We start from the raw sequence: 20,086 nt of genomic DNA on the forward strand, positions 1-20,086 counted from the left end.
CAGAACAATGTGTGAATGCTGGATGCTACCTGCACTGAGGTTTGGCCATTCTAGACCACATGCCCATCTAGGGCCAGTCATGTTTTTTGCCCACACTAATATGAACGCTGCTCAACAGGAATTTATCTGCACATTAACTATGACCATAATAAATTCTCTATGGGAGATGTTTTACAGACCAGTGTACTGGAATAAATGCTAAAGGATTCCTGTGAATGAGACCCACATAGAATACAACCCACAGGATGTCATAAGTATCTTCATACTTCTCTGAGTATCTGTACCTCTCAGTTTCCTTATCTGAAAGACAATTTATTCATATGCAGTCTAACATTCATATCCTGGCAAATTAACAAAATTCAAGGGACCAACTAAAACATCAAAAAGAGAAAATTGTCCAGAGGATGAATCAGTGAATAAGGGCTTAGAATTGCCTGGTTCATGCAAAAAGCCAGGCTCTAGCATTTATCAGTGCAGCATTATTGTCACTGAGGATTTGACCCAGAAAGTTTGTCTGAATATGGTGATGTAACTCCAAAGTTAATTGTGGCTCTTTTTGGCATTCAAATCAGGATCACTTCAGGTTGAGGCTCACTTGGATGGCAAAGAAAGAAGAGTTCATCTTTTCTAAATGCTGCAAATAACCACGCAGAACAGGGGATAACTATAGAGCAATTACACAGATGTGCAAAATCACTAAAATATATGATAGCATTTGCCCTGTTCATATCTTCTCCTTAAGAGTCTCTCTCACAACAATTGAGATATGAAATGAAGTGTCTTAGATACTTGGCCACGTCTGTATGTCAGTAAATGACACTATCTTTAAGGCAGTGCACTGAGACAGGTATGTGAAGGTGGTAAGCCTAAAAATCAGAGCAATACCTCTGAAGTGCCTCCACTGTATATTCTGCCAGAGTTGTGACAGCTATGCGAAAAAAACATGGAAAAAGTCACTCTTTTAAAAACAACATTCAATTACTGTGTGTGCAAAATGTACAGTGTGTCATTGAGCCATGAATTCAGCTTACCCGGAGCTTCTCTTCAGTCTTAGTGGATTGCTTACAGTCGGGATGCCAGACAGTGGAACCTGAGGGAGGAGAAACACATCTTTATTCAGAGCAAAGCAGATGACTTCTGCTCATGACAAGCCAGTTATTAAAGAGAATGTCTTCATTGTATCAGATGCTGAATCTGTATGGACTATGAGAGTAATTCACATTAAACTCTGGCTCATGGGAAATACAAGGGGAAAAAAAAATTCAAATCCTTGGCGTATCTATAGCAGTTTTGTCCTGAGGCTGCCAAAGCACTTTGCACACATTCTTAATTAAAACTCGAGCAGCCTCAAGCACCAACAGAGTCAGTGAGCACCAGCTGGAGGGATTGAAAGAGAGAGGGTTCCTCTGGCAAGATGGAGGGTAAGAGCAAAGGAACTGGGCCACTGTTACCTGATCTGTTCTCCGCCTATGTATCGTCCTGTACATAGAAAGAAGTTCTGATTGTAAGTCTATTGAGCAATAGGTGTCATACTCAGTTACTATAAAGCACTACTCAGGTCACATCTTCCCTCATGCAAAATGCAAAAGGAAAAGCAAAATTTAAAATTTTGCAGTGCAAGAGCCAGGGCTGTGTGTGACCCACTGGCAGTGGCCAGCATGACAGGTGGTGCAAAGCTGCACATGGGAGAGCCTCTCCCTGGATCCCAGCACACCGTTCCTGCCTTTGGCACTACCCTGTACTCTGGTGTGTGGCACTGCTGCTTCCACATGACATATTCCAGCTATACATCCTACTAAAACAGTCAAGTCTTCTGCTGTTTGTTTCCCAAAATATGAGATTCTTTCTTATGCTGTCAAATAGGAATACCCTGCTGTCCTCAAGGACTGAGCAATGTCAGGGGCAAGAAGCATTTCCATCCCATTTCAGTTGTCCTTTGAAACAGAGTGTAAACTGTGGTAACTGCTGGAAAGTTGTTGGAAGGTATCGGCCAAGATGAAATGGAGCAAAAACTAACACTGATTTTTAACACTGACTGCAGCTGCAATCAAATTCATCCTTCATTCCAGACACCACAAAGCCAATCCAGAGCCCTGACTATCTGCAGGGGGGGAACATCACCTCTCGACTCTGTCCACAAAGAAACCAAACAGAGCCGAGTCCAGGTCTCCTGCTGGTGACTATTAGCTCAAAAGCAGCCAGAGGAAACCTCACCCTCAGAGGACAGAAGAAGGATGGGTCAGGGCCCTTGGAAACTTTATTCTAACCAGCCCTTACATGGCTTGGTGCAGAAGTAAGGAGCAGCAGGAATCATTTCACTCCCAGCAGTACACAGCAGAGTCATCATCAGGAGACAGGCGAGAACGCTGTGACTCTGGAGCAAGGGTCTGAGATGTTTGGCTGTGAGTCTAAGCTGAGGAAGAAGAAACTGTGCATTTGGCAGAGGGAAACCATCAGACAACAGGGGGAAGTGCACCGAGAGCCTTCTCTGTAAACAAACAGCAGCCTCAGAGCCAGGACCCCACAGAGCCTGCGAGATGAGGAGGGACCTGTGCCCTGTCCATGCAGGAGGAAGAGAGTTCAGGTTATAAGGCTGTAAGTTCATGTTAAAAGAAGTGATCTGAGTATACTCAGATACTAATACTCCTCTTATTAAGATACCTACTGCTCAAGGATGAACTAAGAAGATTTTAGTTCAAGTCTCAAATCCAGCTGTGAGATTCCTTCCTGTGTGGCCTTGAGAAAAACGATTCCTATTCCTCTGTACCCCACTGTTAGATTAATGGCAAGAGTTGATGATCTCAGGAGTCTTCCCAACCTTAACAATTCTGTGATTCTTTTCTGTTAAACTTTCCCTACCATCAAAAAGAAAGCTGTCACTGAATTTTGGGCAGTATTTATAACAAACTGGCACAATTTAGGGACACCCTGTGAGAATGCTGAAAGTGAACAAGAAATGCAGGAACCCGGATGTCATTTTCATGGTGAAACCTAGCTAAGAGTTCTGGGTTTTCTTTCACAAAATGGTAAGAGATTTGAAAGATGTGACATTTAAAAATCTAAATCAGACAGAGCAGGCTTAAGAAGTTAGATGTACGTATTTTTTGTGATCTTGAACTCTGAGCCACCTACATTTTGTGGATACTATTCATCCAAACATACCAATCTATTTTGAAATGCTTGCAAGGGTGCAAATTCCCAAGCTGCATCACTCCTCTCTTTTACTACTGGAAACAGTTCAGGAAATTGTGATTATTTCCATTCTTAACATATGTTTGTTTGCTTACCTGGCAAACACCAACTAGCATGCTCATTTATTTAGCTTTATACTTTTTCCACATACCATTATTTCAACATCAGCATCCCTCTAAATATTGGGCAATCCTAGCTCAGCAATAGCCTTGTAGAGCAGCCCATAAAATAACATATTACCAGGAAGTCAATGGGAAAGAGACAGCTTGTGGCGCTGCTTCTTTCTTATTTTCATGTGTTCAAGCAGTGCCAAGCCAGAGTGTTTCTGCTAGGATTATTCCAACCATCCTTAACATAGAAAGCCCCAAGACAGACAGCCTGTGTGTCCATGTTCTCCTTTTGCAGGTTTCCCATACATTTCCAATACAAGATTCTACCACAATCCTGCCAAGCTTCTCTATTATACAAAGGAATACCAAGACAGTGCTTTCATATTCTAGGAACAGGACCATTAGAAGTGAGATGGAAGCCACCTGTTTTTGTATTTTATCAACAATGTGATTTTTGTTCTAGCTTTATTGTTGTGGTGTTGTATTTCTGTTTTGGAGAAATGCTTGGAATGCTGTTATGCTGCACCCTAGGGTCAGTGACTTGGATGGAGTCAGGATATGCATTTCAGCTGAGAGCTTTGCACAAGAAAGGCTTTTAGGTCCTCGCACTTACAAGCACGCTGAATTTAGCAAGGAAAGCTTTGGCAGGACAGTCTGGAGCACGCTCAGCAATTACATTATTTAGTCAGAAAACGTCTTGTGAACAATAAAGCAATGCAATTTGAGGTGCTCCTCCCCTGGGACAGACTGACCACAAAGAACATTGATTCATAACCACAGAGAGATACACATAGAACAGAACAGCAGATTAAGCTGCTGCCAGGTTTCTCTTCTCTCTCTTTTCTTATTGCCTGAACTGTCCAGGACAAACTCCAGCCTAGTTTAGGTAAAAGTGATACCTTCTGTCTTATTTTGATCTGCAGAAATTTACACCAAAGCCTGCTCAATTAACCCAAAGTCCCACACTCTGCTAGGCTGGTGCAAATGGCACCAGTTGGGAATGGTTGTTATTAATTAATGACGGCAAAGGACGATCTGATGCTGATTTTGAACTCTGCCTGTACTTTATCACACCATCATGTGAGGAAACTAAGATTTGCCAGATGCTGTAACTACTGCTTTCAAGTTAGTCTTTCCAACTTGCCATCAGAAAGCTGTACCTCCCACCCAGCCCTGTTCCAGCCTCTCCCTGCTCCTGCCAAGCAGAGCTGCTACACAATTTCACATCCCGTTCTGGGCACAGCTGGAATAAGATGACTGAGGTATAAGGTCAGGGAGAGATGAGAGAAAGGGACTGCAAGGAAGGACAAACTACAAAATAAAACAAGTTAGCTTCAAAGGAATGCCTTAACAATATTCTTTTATTTTGGAACTCCTCCAATAAGAACTTCTCCTCAGGATTTCAAGAAATGGCTGTGACCACACTTGTCTAATTTTTTCACTATTCTTCTAAATTCCTTTCAAGTACCTCAGGTTTTCTAACCTGAGTCCAATATGTAAAATCCCAACATGTATCTGCCTTATTCACTTTTATTTCTGGCTTACATAAATGGGTATTATACATTCTTTTACCAACAGTAATGCTACAGCAAGCAATAAAAATAACTTAATAGTTTGCAGACCACACTCTCAAAGTAGGTGGGAGTCAGATCAAGGATACTCTTCAATCAAAGAATAGAGCATATTCTTTTTTATATGAAAAGATCACAAAAAGGAAGCTTGGCAATAATTGGGAGTACAAGACTTTTAACAAGAAAAGGGAGATGAAAATAAACATAGAAGAAAGAGCTGGCTATACAAAGATATAAAAATAAAGTACATGGGAATAAAAAGAGAGATGTGACCAGAGAAAAAGGAAGTAGGCAAGGGAAGCAAATACAATTAAGAACTGGAGGAGAGACTGTCAATGAGTGCATGAGGTATGAGGTCTGCGTGGTTCAGAACAAATTCACTGCAGCTTCTGGAAGATTTTCTCTTGCCTTTTACAGAATAGCACAGAAACTGATCAGCAGAAACCAGGGGAAATCCCTTCACTTTGTCTGGTATCTCATACACTCTTCTGGCTAAACTATCCATGAGATGTCAAATTCAGAGGCAGCCTAAAAAATTTCTGCATCCTCAAGGATGCAGAGCCCCTGCAAAGTCACAGCTATGGCCACCTAAGAGAGCAAAAGGGTATCAAGTGAAAAAATATGAGAACACTATTGGGGACAAGATGTTACTATGGTCCTCCTTGGTCATATTACATGGGGATGGTTTATAAATTCCTGAGGTCTGTGAGTGAAAAATAACAATGTCTGATTTTCTTGTTTTGTAATGGAGACATCCTTACCTTGCAGATACATTTCTTCTCCTTCTGTGAACATTTGGTTGCATCTGCTGCATCGTGCACAGCTTGGATGATAATGCTTGTCACCTGCCTAAACAAAAACAAAAAAGGAACATGAGGGACAAATGGATTGCACTGCTTTCTGAGCACTCATTATTTGCTGACTGACCATTGCCCTTTTTCTTCTAGTTCACCTGTTTTGACACAACAATGATGTGACATGTAGCACTGAGAATGTAAGCTCTGCCACAGTGCTGCAGCCCTGCGGTCTGTCCTGACCCCAACAGAGGCCAGCAGTGACTGCTTGGGAAAAATTCCGTAAGAGAAAAGACAACACAGAGCAGCCCTTCCCATTCAAGTAATCAGTGTCTCCCTGGCTAAGAGCTACATCATAAGGCACTTGTTCTCCAGGATTTGACAAACACCTTTCTAAATGTTCATCTGTCTAACAATCCAAGGCAATGAATGTCACACTGCAGTTAATTTGTGTAAACCTGCTGCCTCCTTGTTTTGCCAAACACCACATATTTTCTCAATTGCTCCACTGTTATGGAAGGATTTAGTCAATGAATGAGTTTTCAACCTGATATTTGATTCCTTGGCCTTCTTCCCTACACTGTTGATAGGGGTATTAGTAAAGAGAGCTTTCTAGAGCTAATTCTGGGACCATTAATTTAATTCCCAGATGCCTGACTTCAGAAACTTCACCAGCACAGAGGCCTGAGCTGAATTTGAACTGCTGATGTAAGGATCCTAAATACCCTAGATCCTGTTACCCAAATCCAAATCCACTGAGTCATTCAGTCTCTTAAATACATTGATACCCATAATAGGTAAAGCTGATCAGATTTCAGGCCTATAAGGACAGGAAAAATCAAGGCATAAATATTAATGTAATTTCTTCTCCTTAGGAAACCAAAGCAATCAATACATTAACTTCCTTACATCATACACTGAGCACAAAATGTCCACATCAGGCTTTTAAATAGAAAAAAAAAAAAAATAATGCTAGAAAATGACCCTTCATAGTGATAAGAATTCCAAAAGTCTTTGAATTTGTATCTTGCTTTCCAAACAAATTAACCTCAAATCATTTTTCACAAATATCCCCCATCCACTGAGATGCTATATACACAAAATATCTGTTTACTCTTATAGGTGACTTGTGAAATGTTATCAAAACCATCTCCTACCTCATCATACTTAAGACCATAACATTACTAAATCCAACCATTCATTTTGTCTATTGAGAAAAATAACAACATATTTTTGGTTCACATTTGACATTCATTACACAAGTTTTTTATTTAAACACATTTATACGAGACAATGAAGTACATGGATTAAAGTACCTGACAGCTACCAGAAAATCAGCTCTGCCACCCAGCTCTTGTACAGGTAAAGCTGCACCATCTAATTTTAATAGTTTTCATCCAGGAATTTCAGCAGTACAAGGCCAGAGAAGAGGACTCAGTGTGCTGTTAGTTTAGCTATACATTTCACAGTTCAGTTAAAAAAAGCCTGCACTTCTTTTAATCAGATCTTGCATTTACTGTTGATTCTTGCATTTTAGGGGCAAAATCCACCAAACAGAAAGTAATGGGTTTAGACGTTTTTAGTAAAGCAGATTTAGAGCTATCAGGCAAAATAGGGTCTCCATTAAAAGGGAAAATGAGAACTCACTAAAATATATGGTTACTCAAGGAAGAAAAACTAATGAAGGAGAAAACAGAACTGATGTTTGACTTGCAGCAACAAAGCTAATATTGAACTGAGAGAGAAAAACACAGTTAATGCTCATTCTCTATTACTTTCATTACTGGCTGCCTTCTTCATCTCTGACTCTCCCTAGCAATTATTTAACCTCTGAAGTGTCCCCACTGGTTTCATACATGACTGGAATCTATAGCATAAAGAAATGCAGAATTCATCATGTTATAATGCGTTGACCTGTGGCTTCTCTGAAATTTTGTGTTCCTGGAAAACTTCTGATAAGCTACTGTCAAGGGAATATAGTTCAAACCATATACACCTGCCTCTTCAAACAGCCAAAGGGATCAATTTCAAGTTTATCAGGTCTTTCCCCGAGACTGAAACAACTGGTTAAACTGCAGCCTGGTGTGAGTGATGATGAATGAACACCACGCCCCAGATAACACAACCCTGCGAGTCCAAGTGAGAACACACCCTGCACTAGAGAGGTTTTGGGGGAGTCAAGTATCAGAGCAGCTGCAGTTGTTGTTAAACACTTCCAAAATAGTTTCATGAGTTTTCTCCCTTTGTAATGTTCCTACAACTCATGACTGGGATCCTTCCTACAGCAGGTATTTGCTGGAAAACATTCTGAATCTCAGCTTATTCCGGACTCATCTTGCTGTGCCTGACTTGCTGTGATCATCTGGGAAAATGGTTGCTAAAAATCAGTAATTGATAATGGATTAGGAAAAACGTTTGCATCTACAAGTCAATGAAATAGTCACACTTTCTAGACATCTGTTTTTGCCCATTTAGGTCTACTAAACCCTCATTCAGTATGTTCAGAGTGCAGCTTTCTGGGATCTCATGCTACTGTGCTGTGCATTAAAAGGTTTGCATCTCAATCCTTATGGCAATAACAGGTAACATTGATTAGGTGCACATTTGCCCCAAACATTCTTCACTCAAGGCGAGAGAGGGTTAAAGGCTGTTGTCTTCTCACTCTGCTGAGTTCTCCTCGCCCCTTCTCAAGTTCACATCCAGAAATCCTTTGCAGTTTTCTGTGCTATGCACTGGGATTTGATCTATTATACTCCTTGTGGTCCCTTCTGAATTATTTCACTTTGGTTCAGTCATCAGGACTATCTAAACCATCAAGCACAAACTGTGACCCATATCTTAGAGGACTGTCCCTAAAATAAGATGGAGTAAGCTACACTAATTGCTGTAAATACCTTTGTTTGCTTAGCTAGAAGTGCTAAAAGCAACCAAAAAGATATTTAACATTTTTACTTCAAGTTCCTAAATGGAACTTAATGAATTGACAACAATTTATTTTCAAATGAAATATTAAACCTATGTGTTGCTGTCACTCCCTATAAAATCATCAGACACTTGCATGTGCTCTAAAAGCAAACATCGGTTATGAATTTATGACAACATACAGCCTCTTCTGACTTGCCTATTTATCTTCTACCCACATTGACAAATCTGAAATGGGTTTTCAGATAAAATCCCATTTGAACACAGCAGACAGAAAACGTTAAATTAAAAAAAGTAGAAGTACGTTCTCATTTACCAAATACTTCCAGAGCCTTAGAACTGCAGAGTGAAGAAACAGTGTCCTAAGGAATTCTACAAGCATAATTATAAATGTAGATAAATGGACGCTAAATTTGAGTAGCTTTCTATGGCTCTGCAAATCTCACTGATCAGTGACTGATCAAAGATATAAGAGTTTTAGTTATTTTCTATATACTACAAATATGTATACTGTCCACAATATGCACATTATATGCATGTTCATGAATGAAATAGATACAGCGTTATTTTAGGTAGTGTTAGGGATCTGTTTATTCTGGTAATTTCAAGACTTAAACCTGAATAGTGACTTTCAGCTTCCTAGTCTAAAAAGCAGGTTGAATTACACTTAATATCCTACATAAAATACTGTGGAGAAAAACTACCAAGGAAAACCATTACAGAAATTCACTCTTCATAAGCAGTTTTAAAAATAAAACCATGCAATCACATCTCTAATGCTTGTGAAGTACAGTTGGAAGGTCAATGACCAGGATTCATGGATGTTGGACTCCACAGGGGAGCTGGATGTGTTTATTCTGCAGAGGACATCTCCCAAGCACCATGAGCAAAAGTGCAAACTCCATTATGTATTATAACAATACCAAGACTTATAATAACAGTTAACAATGAGAAACCACATTTTTCATACCAGATTTTTCATAGATCACCTTTTCAGAGTCAGAAGATATAAATTTCCAGCCTTTTCCCAGCATGCTATTCTCCCAAATGACTTCAACTTGGATGTTACAGATCCTCCTTAGCTAAGAGCCTCTGTGGGCTGTTGACAGAGAGGTTTGAAGGCTCCCTCTAATGAGGTGGGGTAATGACCCTGCACAGCTGTCCAGAGTGACAGAAATAGCAGAACAGAGGCACTGGGTTACACACTGTGTGAACCCAGCTTAGAGACCTCCACCAGTTTAAAAGGTAAACTGAAGGGTTAGAAGGTAGTTGAAACACCACTTGAACACCATCCTGTGAGCTCCTGTACAACCTTCTCATCCTGCTATGCTCCAACCTATTCACAACATGCACAGCGCTCATTTGCCTTAATTTTAGAAACTCTGCTTGTTTGGGAACCTCCTGAAGATTGCACTGTCACTCCTAACTGTCAGGGAAGGCAGTGGTGGGTATTGCAAGGATTATTCCAAGCCAGGAGCTGCTAATACACCTGCAGACAAGCCGGAACAACTTGTCCCAAAAATCCAGCTGAAAAAGTACCTGCACTGAGCTCACGCAGAGCATGAACCCGGGATAACAGCACTTCAAAAGACAAGGACTGTATTTTCTGGGTCCAACCCCTCTGCCTCCACTTCCCGCAAGACTAACTTTTATTCTTTGAGTGCCCGCAAAGCTCTAGGCTGATTAAATAAATGTTTTCCTCTTTGGTGAACGTGAGAGCTTAAGATTTCCTATTACTCATGCCTTCAGCTCTGTCCTTCCTTCCAGAACAACAGCAAACAAGAGCCAGGGAGAACAATAACAAGAATCCCGCTAGGAGAGCTCACATGCCAGTGGGTCTGGTAGAGGAAGAACTAATTACCAACAGACATGTTCTGCTGGCCAAAGGACACAATTGAGTGCATATTTGTTGTGTTACATTTGCACAGCTGCACTCCTTCACTCTCCTTTCAGAGGTAACTCGGCAGTCACCTGACAGCCATTAAACATGTAGGAAGCTTTACTTTTCTATTTAAATACTACAAAAACTATTATGCAGTTGAAAGAGTGCATTTGAGAGTAAAAGCACTTCCTTTTTTTTTTTTTCTTTTTTTTACGAACAGTTGTAATAGGCCCATTTGAGAGACAAACCTATCCAATACTTATTCCTATCATGACTCTGAGGAGAATGACTTGATTTTTTAACTCTCTTAAAGACTACGGAGCAGCACAAAGAATAATTCAGACTCATCTTTTAAACCCCTTAAGGAATGTCATGAATTGTAAAACAGGAACTGTGGCAGTAGCCTACCATTTTCCAGTGAAGCTTTATTTTAATTACTTGCAGAGGTCACAGAACCTTCAACCCTGTTTGATGTTCGGTGTAACATCAAATTCCATTGTTTCCTTCTCTGCAGGCTTCTGTGATCTCACAAGTGGCTGGAACAGCATAAACACTATGAAGACCAAAATTTGCTTCTAATAACATCCTGACCCAAACTGTCCACTCATTTTTCCCAGGCTCTTATCTGTTGAGTAAGTCACTACAAATATCTGAGTTTAGAAAAAAAAAAAAAAAGCAAAAAAAGCACCGTTTCTTTGCTTCCCAAGGATTTCAGAATCTACCATAAGCTTCTTTATTATTACTAATGGAAGTGAAGTGTAATATTTTTTTTTTTTAATAATCCTTGTCTAATATGCATCTTTAAAATTTGGACCTTCTAAAGCTGTTTTTGACACTGCTGTCACAACGTTTCAATAGAAGCAGCTCTCAGCACAGCCTGTGCCTCTGTTCAACCTGCAGGAGGATGGAGCAGCAGGAAGCAGAGCTCACACTGGCAGTTCCCAAGCTGATGGAGCTGCAACAGACAAGACTGGGGAGAAGTGGGAAATGGAGCGTGAGGCCGTGACTGTAAATCTGAATGACAACATGCATGAAAGAGACATGGGAGATCCTCTGAGCCCACCACTGATTGCTGTGCTGCCTTGGGTGAGACAAAACCCCAGCTGCCCTGCTGTTATGAACACTTGCACTGTTAATTCATGCCCAGTGTCTGATTTTATACAAAAATACTTCCCGGCATTACAACAGTGACTGACAATGTCATGCTAGTATATTCCTTAATGGATGGGCTGTAATAAACTTTGTAACTTATTAATTCCATTGACACACGATATTGTAATACTCATCAGCTGCTGGTGACAGCAGTGCAATTATTCACTGCATGGTTTTTCATTAGAGCAGAGATTGAGTAGTCATTCAGGCTAAATTCCCATCTGTGAAACTGCTCTACTGGCATGAAGAAACAGCCTCCATGCAGCTGAATAACAACTGGATTTGCTTTAGCAAGGTCCTAGAAGTGATTGCACTGTCAGCTCTGCTTTGAGTTCTCACTTTCCTGCAACACCCAAAGTTGAGCAAGCTGCACACACACAGGTGAAATGTTCAGCTATCACTTGTGGTCTTTATGGAGCTCTTCATTCTGTCTTTATGGGGCAAATCCACCTATTGCTACATACAAGACCAAAGCTGAGAATTCATGCTACTTACACAGTTAACAGCAGGTCAGTACAAAGAAGAGAATTCCACTCAACTAAGAAATGTACCCTAAGGAGCCCAAAGTGGCTGGCTAGAATCTTGTGGGCAGTACAAAGGAGCAAAGTAACTGCAAACACAGCTTTATTGCCTACTGCCAGGATTTCAGCAGCATCTCTGTTAGGATCTTATGTTAGATTTATGCACAAGAAGCCTAATCCCACTAACTGAATAAGTAGTTAATCAGAAGCAATCCAGAAGAAATAGAAGTACTATATTTTATATTTTGTTAAGTTTCATTTGTGTCTAATTATAATACAAATCTGTGAATTCACTGCCTTTATTACCCTTATTTTAGGTGCATATGAAGGCAAAATCCAGCACCCCCCATTTAATTTTCTTTTAAACTCCGTTTATTGCAAAGATTATTTTTTTAAATTCTGAACTCCTTAGCAGCAAGTATCTGACACAAATCCCTTCTCTGTTTCTCAACAATGCTGGAACAGGTATAGTTTCTAATACAGGTGTGGGCTTTCTATATCTTCTGTAATCTTTAGGCTTCACAAAGTTCTAGGTAAGTAAATATTCCTTTATCTTGTATGCATTTTGTCCATGATTTTTGACATGAAAAGATACTAGAGAAACTGAAGGACCTGCTTACAGCCGCATTCGTATTGCTGGATTAGTTTGGAATTAGAATTAATCAGCAAGCTACTTTACAGTAACTCCACCATAGTGCCAGGGGCCTTTTCAAACAGCCTAACGTGGGAGTAACTGTAATTTTGACTCCAGCAGCCAGAAAAACGCCTGTGCTGACTGCAAGAGTGCAGTGTAGGTGTGCTGTGCTGTACTGAGTGGCCCATGCCTGCAGCACGGTGTGAAAGCCATTCCAGCCCCAGTCCAGCCTGCTGAGAGCAGAGCAAAGCCCTTGGCTTGGTTCAGTGCCAAGGGCCAGCTCTGTGGCACAAGTGAAGGGCCAGCAGGGAGCCCTGGGAATGGATTTTGTACCGGATACACACAATATCCAATCTCCCGCAGCACCGGGGATCTCCCGCTTTCCAAGTCATCCTCGTGTTTTCCTTTTAGGTGATAACAGAGCCACTGAGTTATCAGGAATATGGGACTTGAGGAGTGAAACACGACCCTGTTTCTCCTTTTAACTCTTCCCATGAAGTGACTTGTTGGTCCCTTGACCCCTTCCTCTGGCTGGACCTCAAATACCAGAGCTTGATGTTTGTGCATTAGCAGGTCACATCCACTGCAGCTGTATTTGCAGTGCTGCAACAACAGCTCCGAAACAATGGGAAGTAACTTGAACTGGAAAGAGCTTCCTCAGTCAGCAGAAATACAGCTGACTCCAACCTGCTGAAATTAGGTAGGAAAGTCAATAACAACCGACAAACTCCTTTGTATCTTAAAAAAACTCAACAGGATTATTTCATTAATCAGAAAGTTTTGCACCTGAGAGCAGGTAATAAATAGTGGACCTCATCCTAATATAAAAAGCTTTTTATCCTTTTCAAAAATTAGCATATATCTCCAAACATGATTTGATTGCATGTAGGGACAAACAGAAATAGAGAGCAGTGTTGGATATGTATATATAATTATACATGCATGTGGCATTTGGAAGGAACATACATATTCCTAGATCTTAAAGTAACCATAAAAGGAAAACCAAACAATTTTTAAGATGTTCTGCTGCAGGTCCCAATCATAAGAACTGAGATTATATTAACTAAAAAAAAAAAAAAAAAAAAAATAAGGCAATGACTAAGTCATTAAATTAGAAATAAATGTAACTAATACGGAAGATAAATTTACCAAAGAAATAACTAGGAACAGTACATTTAAAGACAATAATAATCTTTATTACATCATGATGTGAAAAAAACCAAACACAGATCAGACAAAATTCCCTTGAGAGCTGTAGATGAAAAATGATGCAGAAAAGGTAGGAGTATTCAGGATGTGTATCCTTAGGGTCTGCATTTGACAATGCAAATTTCCTGATTGATACTATTTATCAAGCAAATTTTTTTTTAAAATTGTCTTTTTCATGAATCAAGATTTACAAATTGTTCAATTCCTGAATAATTTGAACTCAAAGAGGCTTAAGAAAAGTGTAGCAAGGCATTGCTCAGACAGATGGCTCTGATAGCAGGGGAGGCTCTGCTGAGCCAGATACCTCAGAGATTACTTCCTTCAACCCACAGCATGAGGTACCTCTGGCCAAGACAAGAATACAAAACCTTCCCTGGTAAATCTGCTGGTGACTCACAGGCAGTGCTTGTTTAAACCATCTAAACCAACCAAGTATGTTCTAAGAGACTGCTGTAAAATGCCTGCAAATGGAGAAGGAAGGGCCCTGTGAGAGCCGTGTTCTGGGCAACAGCAACTGACAGAGGCAGTTGGGGAACATCACTAAAATCTCCCAGAAAAGGTTGTCACAGAGTACCTGAAAGGGCCTGCTCTTCTGATCATTTAATGTGTACAAAGAATATAAAGGAAAAGCAGAAAAAATTTATAACACTGGTGGGTGCATACACAGGGATTTGCAGAAGGGAATCCAGTGGAGAACCATCAATACAAGGTGAACCTTCAGCTGTGATCCTGAAGGACTCAGAGTCAAATCATTACTCAGATAAAGGCTTCAGAGGGGACTAGATCACAATGACAGGCGATTAAAAGTGAAGAAAAGATGTAATAGCAGGAAAGAGCAGGAGCTTTTCAATCCCATTGAAAACTCTATGACATCAAAAAGCTGGAATTAGACAAATTTAACCTCAAAACAAGGTGAAGTTTCTAAAAAGCAAAGGTAGTTTAAGCAGTATGAGGGGAAATGTTTTGGCCTTGCAACTGTTCTGCAGTATTCATGACTGGGTAATTTCCCAAAGGATAAGCTTTCATTTGGTTTCTAGGGAAAAGCTCTGATTTTGAAAAGAGAAGGTCAAGCAAGACGACTTTAGCAGTGCTTCTGACCTTAAAATCCATTCCAATGGGCATTACATAGAGAGAAGATTTTACAAATGTATCAGGCAGCTCCTAGGGAGCACAGGTCACACTGGAAAAATTTCCAAGAGAGTTAAATCAGTTCACAGAGACCTGTCTGGGCTAACCAGCAAAATTCCTGGTATAAAAGGCGCCTGTAGCTAGAAGGCAGCTTTGGCTGATCTGACTTGTGGCTCACTGAGACAGTTCGACTACAAGGCAAGGAGAAGTTCTGGGGTTGGATGATCTGCATCAGCCCCAAAACTGCTCCTGACTCTAAGAGCTCAGCACTGAGACAGGGCTCTGTGCCCTGGGGAAGGCTGGGAGAACAGCTCGAGGAAAAACCCATGCTAAACTGTTCAGTGGGTAAGTGTAAACTACTTTCTGACTGGTGAAGAAAGTGAGAGCTAGGCAGTTTAAGCAACTCACCCAGGACCAAAATTAACGCTTGTAGCAGAACCAGGCAGAGAAAAATTCTCAGAATGCCACCACTGGACAGCACTAGACCTAACTGCAGCCAATTTTCTTGTCCATCTCACACAGAACTGCCTTTCCAGCTGTATGTCAGAAGGCTGATTCAGGAACATGCAAGATTTGGCATGTGATTCAGCAAAGCCTGGGCTCCATTCTGATATCTGCGTTCACTTCACAGGGAGTGTCCCAAAAACAACAGAGAAACAAGAGTTGCAAGGGCCAAAGGAGGGGAGTAAGCAATTAAGCATGAGGTCAGACTCAGTACATCCACAGAAAACAACCAGAGAATCTAAAACAAGAGTAGCCTGTGAGAAAGAAAGTAGACATGCAACATGTAATTTATGCCAGTTTGTACCATGGAGACCAATGAACTGTTCTGACATGGAAACATCTTATGTGGGAATTAAGCAGGGAATTTTTTTTTCTCTTAGTGAAAGCAGGGAGTATTTTTTCTCTATTAGTGACTAGAGCCTGCTCTTGTGGGAAATGGATCCTATTGCAATCAGTTTGATCTGATAATGCTTTAAAAGTCTAAAAAATGGGGTTTTATCCTTGATTAACTGCAATGCTACCTACTACCTTTGGAAATCTCTTACAGCAAGAGATCACAACAACCAACAGATGACAACCTAGGGAAAGGACAAATTTACTTCTAATAGTTTTCTTCCCAGTCACTCCTCAGTCATCCATATCAGTTATGAGCCTATATTTGACTACATCCAGACATTTCTTAGGAATACTTGGTTTGTAATTCTGGCCAAAGAATTGTTATACTAAATTTAAAATGGAAATAAGGAAGGGCATTAGGGTAACCTGGATAGTTAGTGCAGAGAAATAGTCGACTCTTTTTTAAAAAGGACAACTTTGAATAAATGTCAGGCCACTAACATGTACTCTTCTAGAAGCAGAGCCTTTTCTTTTTGGCAGAAGTACTTTTTTTTTTTTTCTATTTTTCAGTCTTCTAACTGCTTATACACATGATTTCCAATTACAGCTGCAAAACTATGCAAGTACATTTTTTAATCCTTGCTGGCAGGAATATCCAATCAGAGTATGCATGTTGGAGCCAAAACACAGTAGGGATTTTACTCCCTGTCTTGTTTACTTCAGCTTCATATAAAAATCAAGATTTCTAATTACCACAGAAAAACTATTCCCACATATTATTGTCATGGTGAACAGGAAAGAGCTGATGGACACAAAGCAGAAAGGGATATCTAACAACATTTGCTGTCATTTGATCTTTAACTGACTACAGTACCTCCATGATTTTGCCTCAACAGTAGTAGTTCAAGGATGATGGTGAGATAAATCTGCTTATTTTCTTACTGCCTCAGATTTTACTCTCCTCACTTGTAGGAAGAAGTTTCCAGCCAAGATGCCACTGCTTTACAGAACTCTAAGCAACAGCAAATCCATCTTTATGCAGAACAAATCTCTCTCTCTAAATCTTTCACGTAAAAGTCAATTTCTTAACATTTTAACTTATACTCAAATGATTTACAGGAGTCATTTCCTTGACCTCTGCAAACCACAAAAAATCCCAAACTAGTTTCACAGACAGTTGAAATGTCAGAGTATCTGAATTGCTGGGGATGAAAAGATGCATCTCTTACTGTGTGCTATTTTTCCCTCTTAAAAAGAAAAAGGCTTGTAATAAATGTCACACATCCCAGACAGCTTTCCAAAGAGCTTTTAAACTTGTATGATCTTCTAATGTAGCATGAGCATATAATTAAAATCCACCCATCCTGTACTTCAGGTGGTCATTTCAAACATTTAATCACCCATAAAATACTGCCATGATCATATTTCTTCATCTGTAAAACCACCTGCTCAATAAAGACAGGTGTTAATTCGGTGGACTTCAAAGTCACTAGAGATTCCAAACATATCTTTTGGGTTAGTATTTGCTTTTCTTAACATTTTTTCCCCCCTCAGGAAAACACCCTGACAAAGCAGACAAAAGAGAGAGGTGACTGAGTCCTCACAAGTGAATGCTGAGCACAATACCCGGATGGAGCCTTTTACAAGCAGGTGACAGCTACAGACTTGCCCCAACAGGCTCTTCTCCACTTCTCAAGTTTCAAACACGTTATTCCTGCATTTTTCCCAACAATTATTTTCTATGGGAGATTGGTATAAGCTCTTGCCTAGTCTAAAAGTCAGTCGTAAACTTTTCACTGATAGGAAGACTTAAAGCAGGACTCAAAAATGAAACATCAGAATCCTGCAAAAAAATATTTCACCACTTCATCCATTCTTCATTGTGATCTCAGTTCAGGAGAAACAAAAAGTAACTGGCTGAAATAATTTCACATTGTTGCAGAGTGCACAGCCACATTCCCCTGTCACCACATCCCAATTGCCAGTTGGTTCAGTTCAAACACTTTGGTGCAGGGCTCAGGAGTAGTGTTATATCTCTTGTGGATGATTTTGACAGGTAGGACCAGTACAGTGCAAAGGTTTAAAAGACAGAAGAAGCAATGGCGGCCACAAAATAAAAACAGAGTATTATGTTTTCACTAAAGGAGCCTGCTCCCAGCGAACAAGGTGTGTTCTGCAGTACAACCAAGCAACTGAATTCTTAATATAATTATCTAACACAAATAATACAATCATCCAGGTTAAGTCACTCTTCTGCTAAAAGCTGGTATGTGTTCTGTGCACTTCTAAGACATGAAAAAGATATTCACTTTGTCTGTTCCATGTTACTGGAATACCTGCAGTGGCTATTTGTCACAAAGGTTGATAGTGGTGGCAAGAAACTTTGTGCTCATATGAATGCCTCGACTGAAATATCATTTTAAAGTAATATTTAGTACAAGAAACACACTAGAGAATATTTAACTAAATCAACAAGGTAGACACTAAAGATGCTTTGCTAGGATATATAGATCCTAATCAGCAACATGTACTCACAAAAGCAATTTATAAAGATAAGCCATAATTTTATAGGCACCTGAGAGATTTCATAAATCCCTTTGTGGCAATAAGGAAGATTTAATTGGTTATTTTTTCAAATTACTTGTTACAACCTGCTCTTATTATTCACCATCTTTACATCCTCTTAACATTCCTCCTCTTCCTATTGATGTTCAAATTGACTGAAGGATGGTTTCCAAACCACTGCTGAGAAGTTAATGCCTTGTGATTATGCTGCCATAGCAACTGAACTTCTGTTAGGGCTCTGTCAACTTCAGATACTATTTTGTCATCTGTATAAATCAAGTCTTTCCCAACTACAGATACCTCTCCTGCCAAATTCAAATTTTTGATGGGGCCGAATCACTAAAATCCTGTTAGAAAGATTTTTACATCAAGCAATCTATCTTATTTTTCTACAGGTATATTTTTTCTAGATTTTTGATCTTGTGCCTGGTGTGGTGATAATTACAGCAGGGTATTTTTCATTAGGAAAGGGTAGTCTAAATTAAGTTAAATCTATGCTGCTACTCAGCTACATAGGCAACCTGTCTGAACCATTTACCCATATTCTGAGTTATTATTAAACTCTTCCCTGTTTTTATCCAAACAAACCCCACCTTAAGGAAAAAAAAAAAGTCAGTGTTCCACATTAACTCATAAAAGACATTTCTCAGCAAAAACACAGAGAAACTAGAAATAAATGCTAACCTCATTTCTGTGCAAAAAGAAAATAAAATCTCCAAAGTGATCAAAAGAGCCAAGAAACTCTATCAAGAATTATTTAGGATAGAGAACTGTATTGTTCTTCCATACAGCAGCAATCAGTTGCTATCAGAAACAGCCCAAGCTCTGTGCCATTCTCCTCTCTTCCTGGCACTTTAAAAACATGTGTAGCTGCCCTCTCTTTATCTAAACCGCAGAATTATACACAGCCTTTAAAACAAAATTCCTTCTGGTGCACAGAAACAAAAGTACAAGTACCCTATTATGGTCCCCCTGGCAAGCTGTTCAGTCCCATCACAAAGCTGCACCCCCTTCCCTCCCCCGGGAAAGCCATGACCCTTTCCAGGTCAGCTCTGGTTTCACAGGAAGGGGTTTACCTTCTGATGGGGATTTTTCAGTCCAAGTCCATTTCCTCCCCAGCTCTGCTGAGGCTCAGGCAGGAGCAGAGCCGGCTCGGCTGTGCCTGGAGCTGCACCCAGCCCAGAGCCTCACTCCTCCCTCTCCTGCACACACCCACCAAAACCAGCAAATAACCCTCCCTGCACATTCAACCCACCCGGGCTGCAGCTCGGCCATCCCATTCTGGAAAAGGAAAAGGGGAATAACCCCGACCCGGGCAGGGGCAGGACCATTTCTCACCACTTTTGTGTGTCACTGCTTGATGTCGACACAATTCAGAACATTTTTCCCTTGGGGAAAGGCATCTGCTCTATGAACCCGGCACTCTCCTCCTCTGGAAGTTATTAAATATTACTTCCACAGCTTCTGAAGAATTTATACAGCCTCCTGGGTGTTAGTCTAGTTTTGTTAGAAACACGTAGTTTCACTGCGATTGTATTCTAGCCCAGTTCAGAGTGATGCAGCCCA

At 40.3% G+C, this 20,086-nt stretch overlaps 1 protein-coding gene across 17 annotated transcripts in view; it reads right to left on the reverse strand.

The window, feature by feature from the left end:
• Window positions 1-20,086, reverse strand: part of ABLIM1 (actin binding LIM protein 1) — a 188,314-nt gene that overhangs the window by 41,267 nt on the left and 126,961 nt on the right. For all 17 annotated transcript variants that reach the window (XM_083866620.1, XM_083866625.1, XM_083866616.1 and 14 more), the window contains exons 7-8: window positions 5,635-5,722; window positions 1,032-1,090 (exon numbers count right to left, since the gene is read on the reverse strand). In XM_083866620.1, coding sequence (XP_083722746.1) covers window positions 1,032-1,090; window positions 5,635-5,722 — 147 coding nt within the window. The remainder of the gene's footprint in view (window positions 1-1,031; window positions 1,091-5,634; window positions 5,723-20,086) is intronic.

This window comes from Zosterops lateralis (genome assembly GCF_965231275.1).
Source record: "Zosterops lateralis genome assembly, chromosome: 8".
In the NCBI taxonomy this organism is placed as follows: Eukaryota; Metazoa; Chordata; class Aves; order Passeriformes; family Zosteropidae; genus Zosterops; species Zosterops lateralis.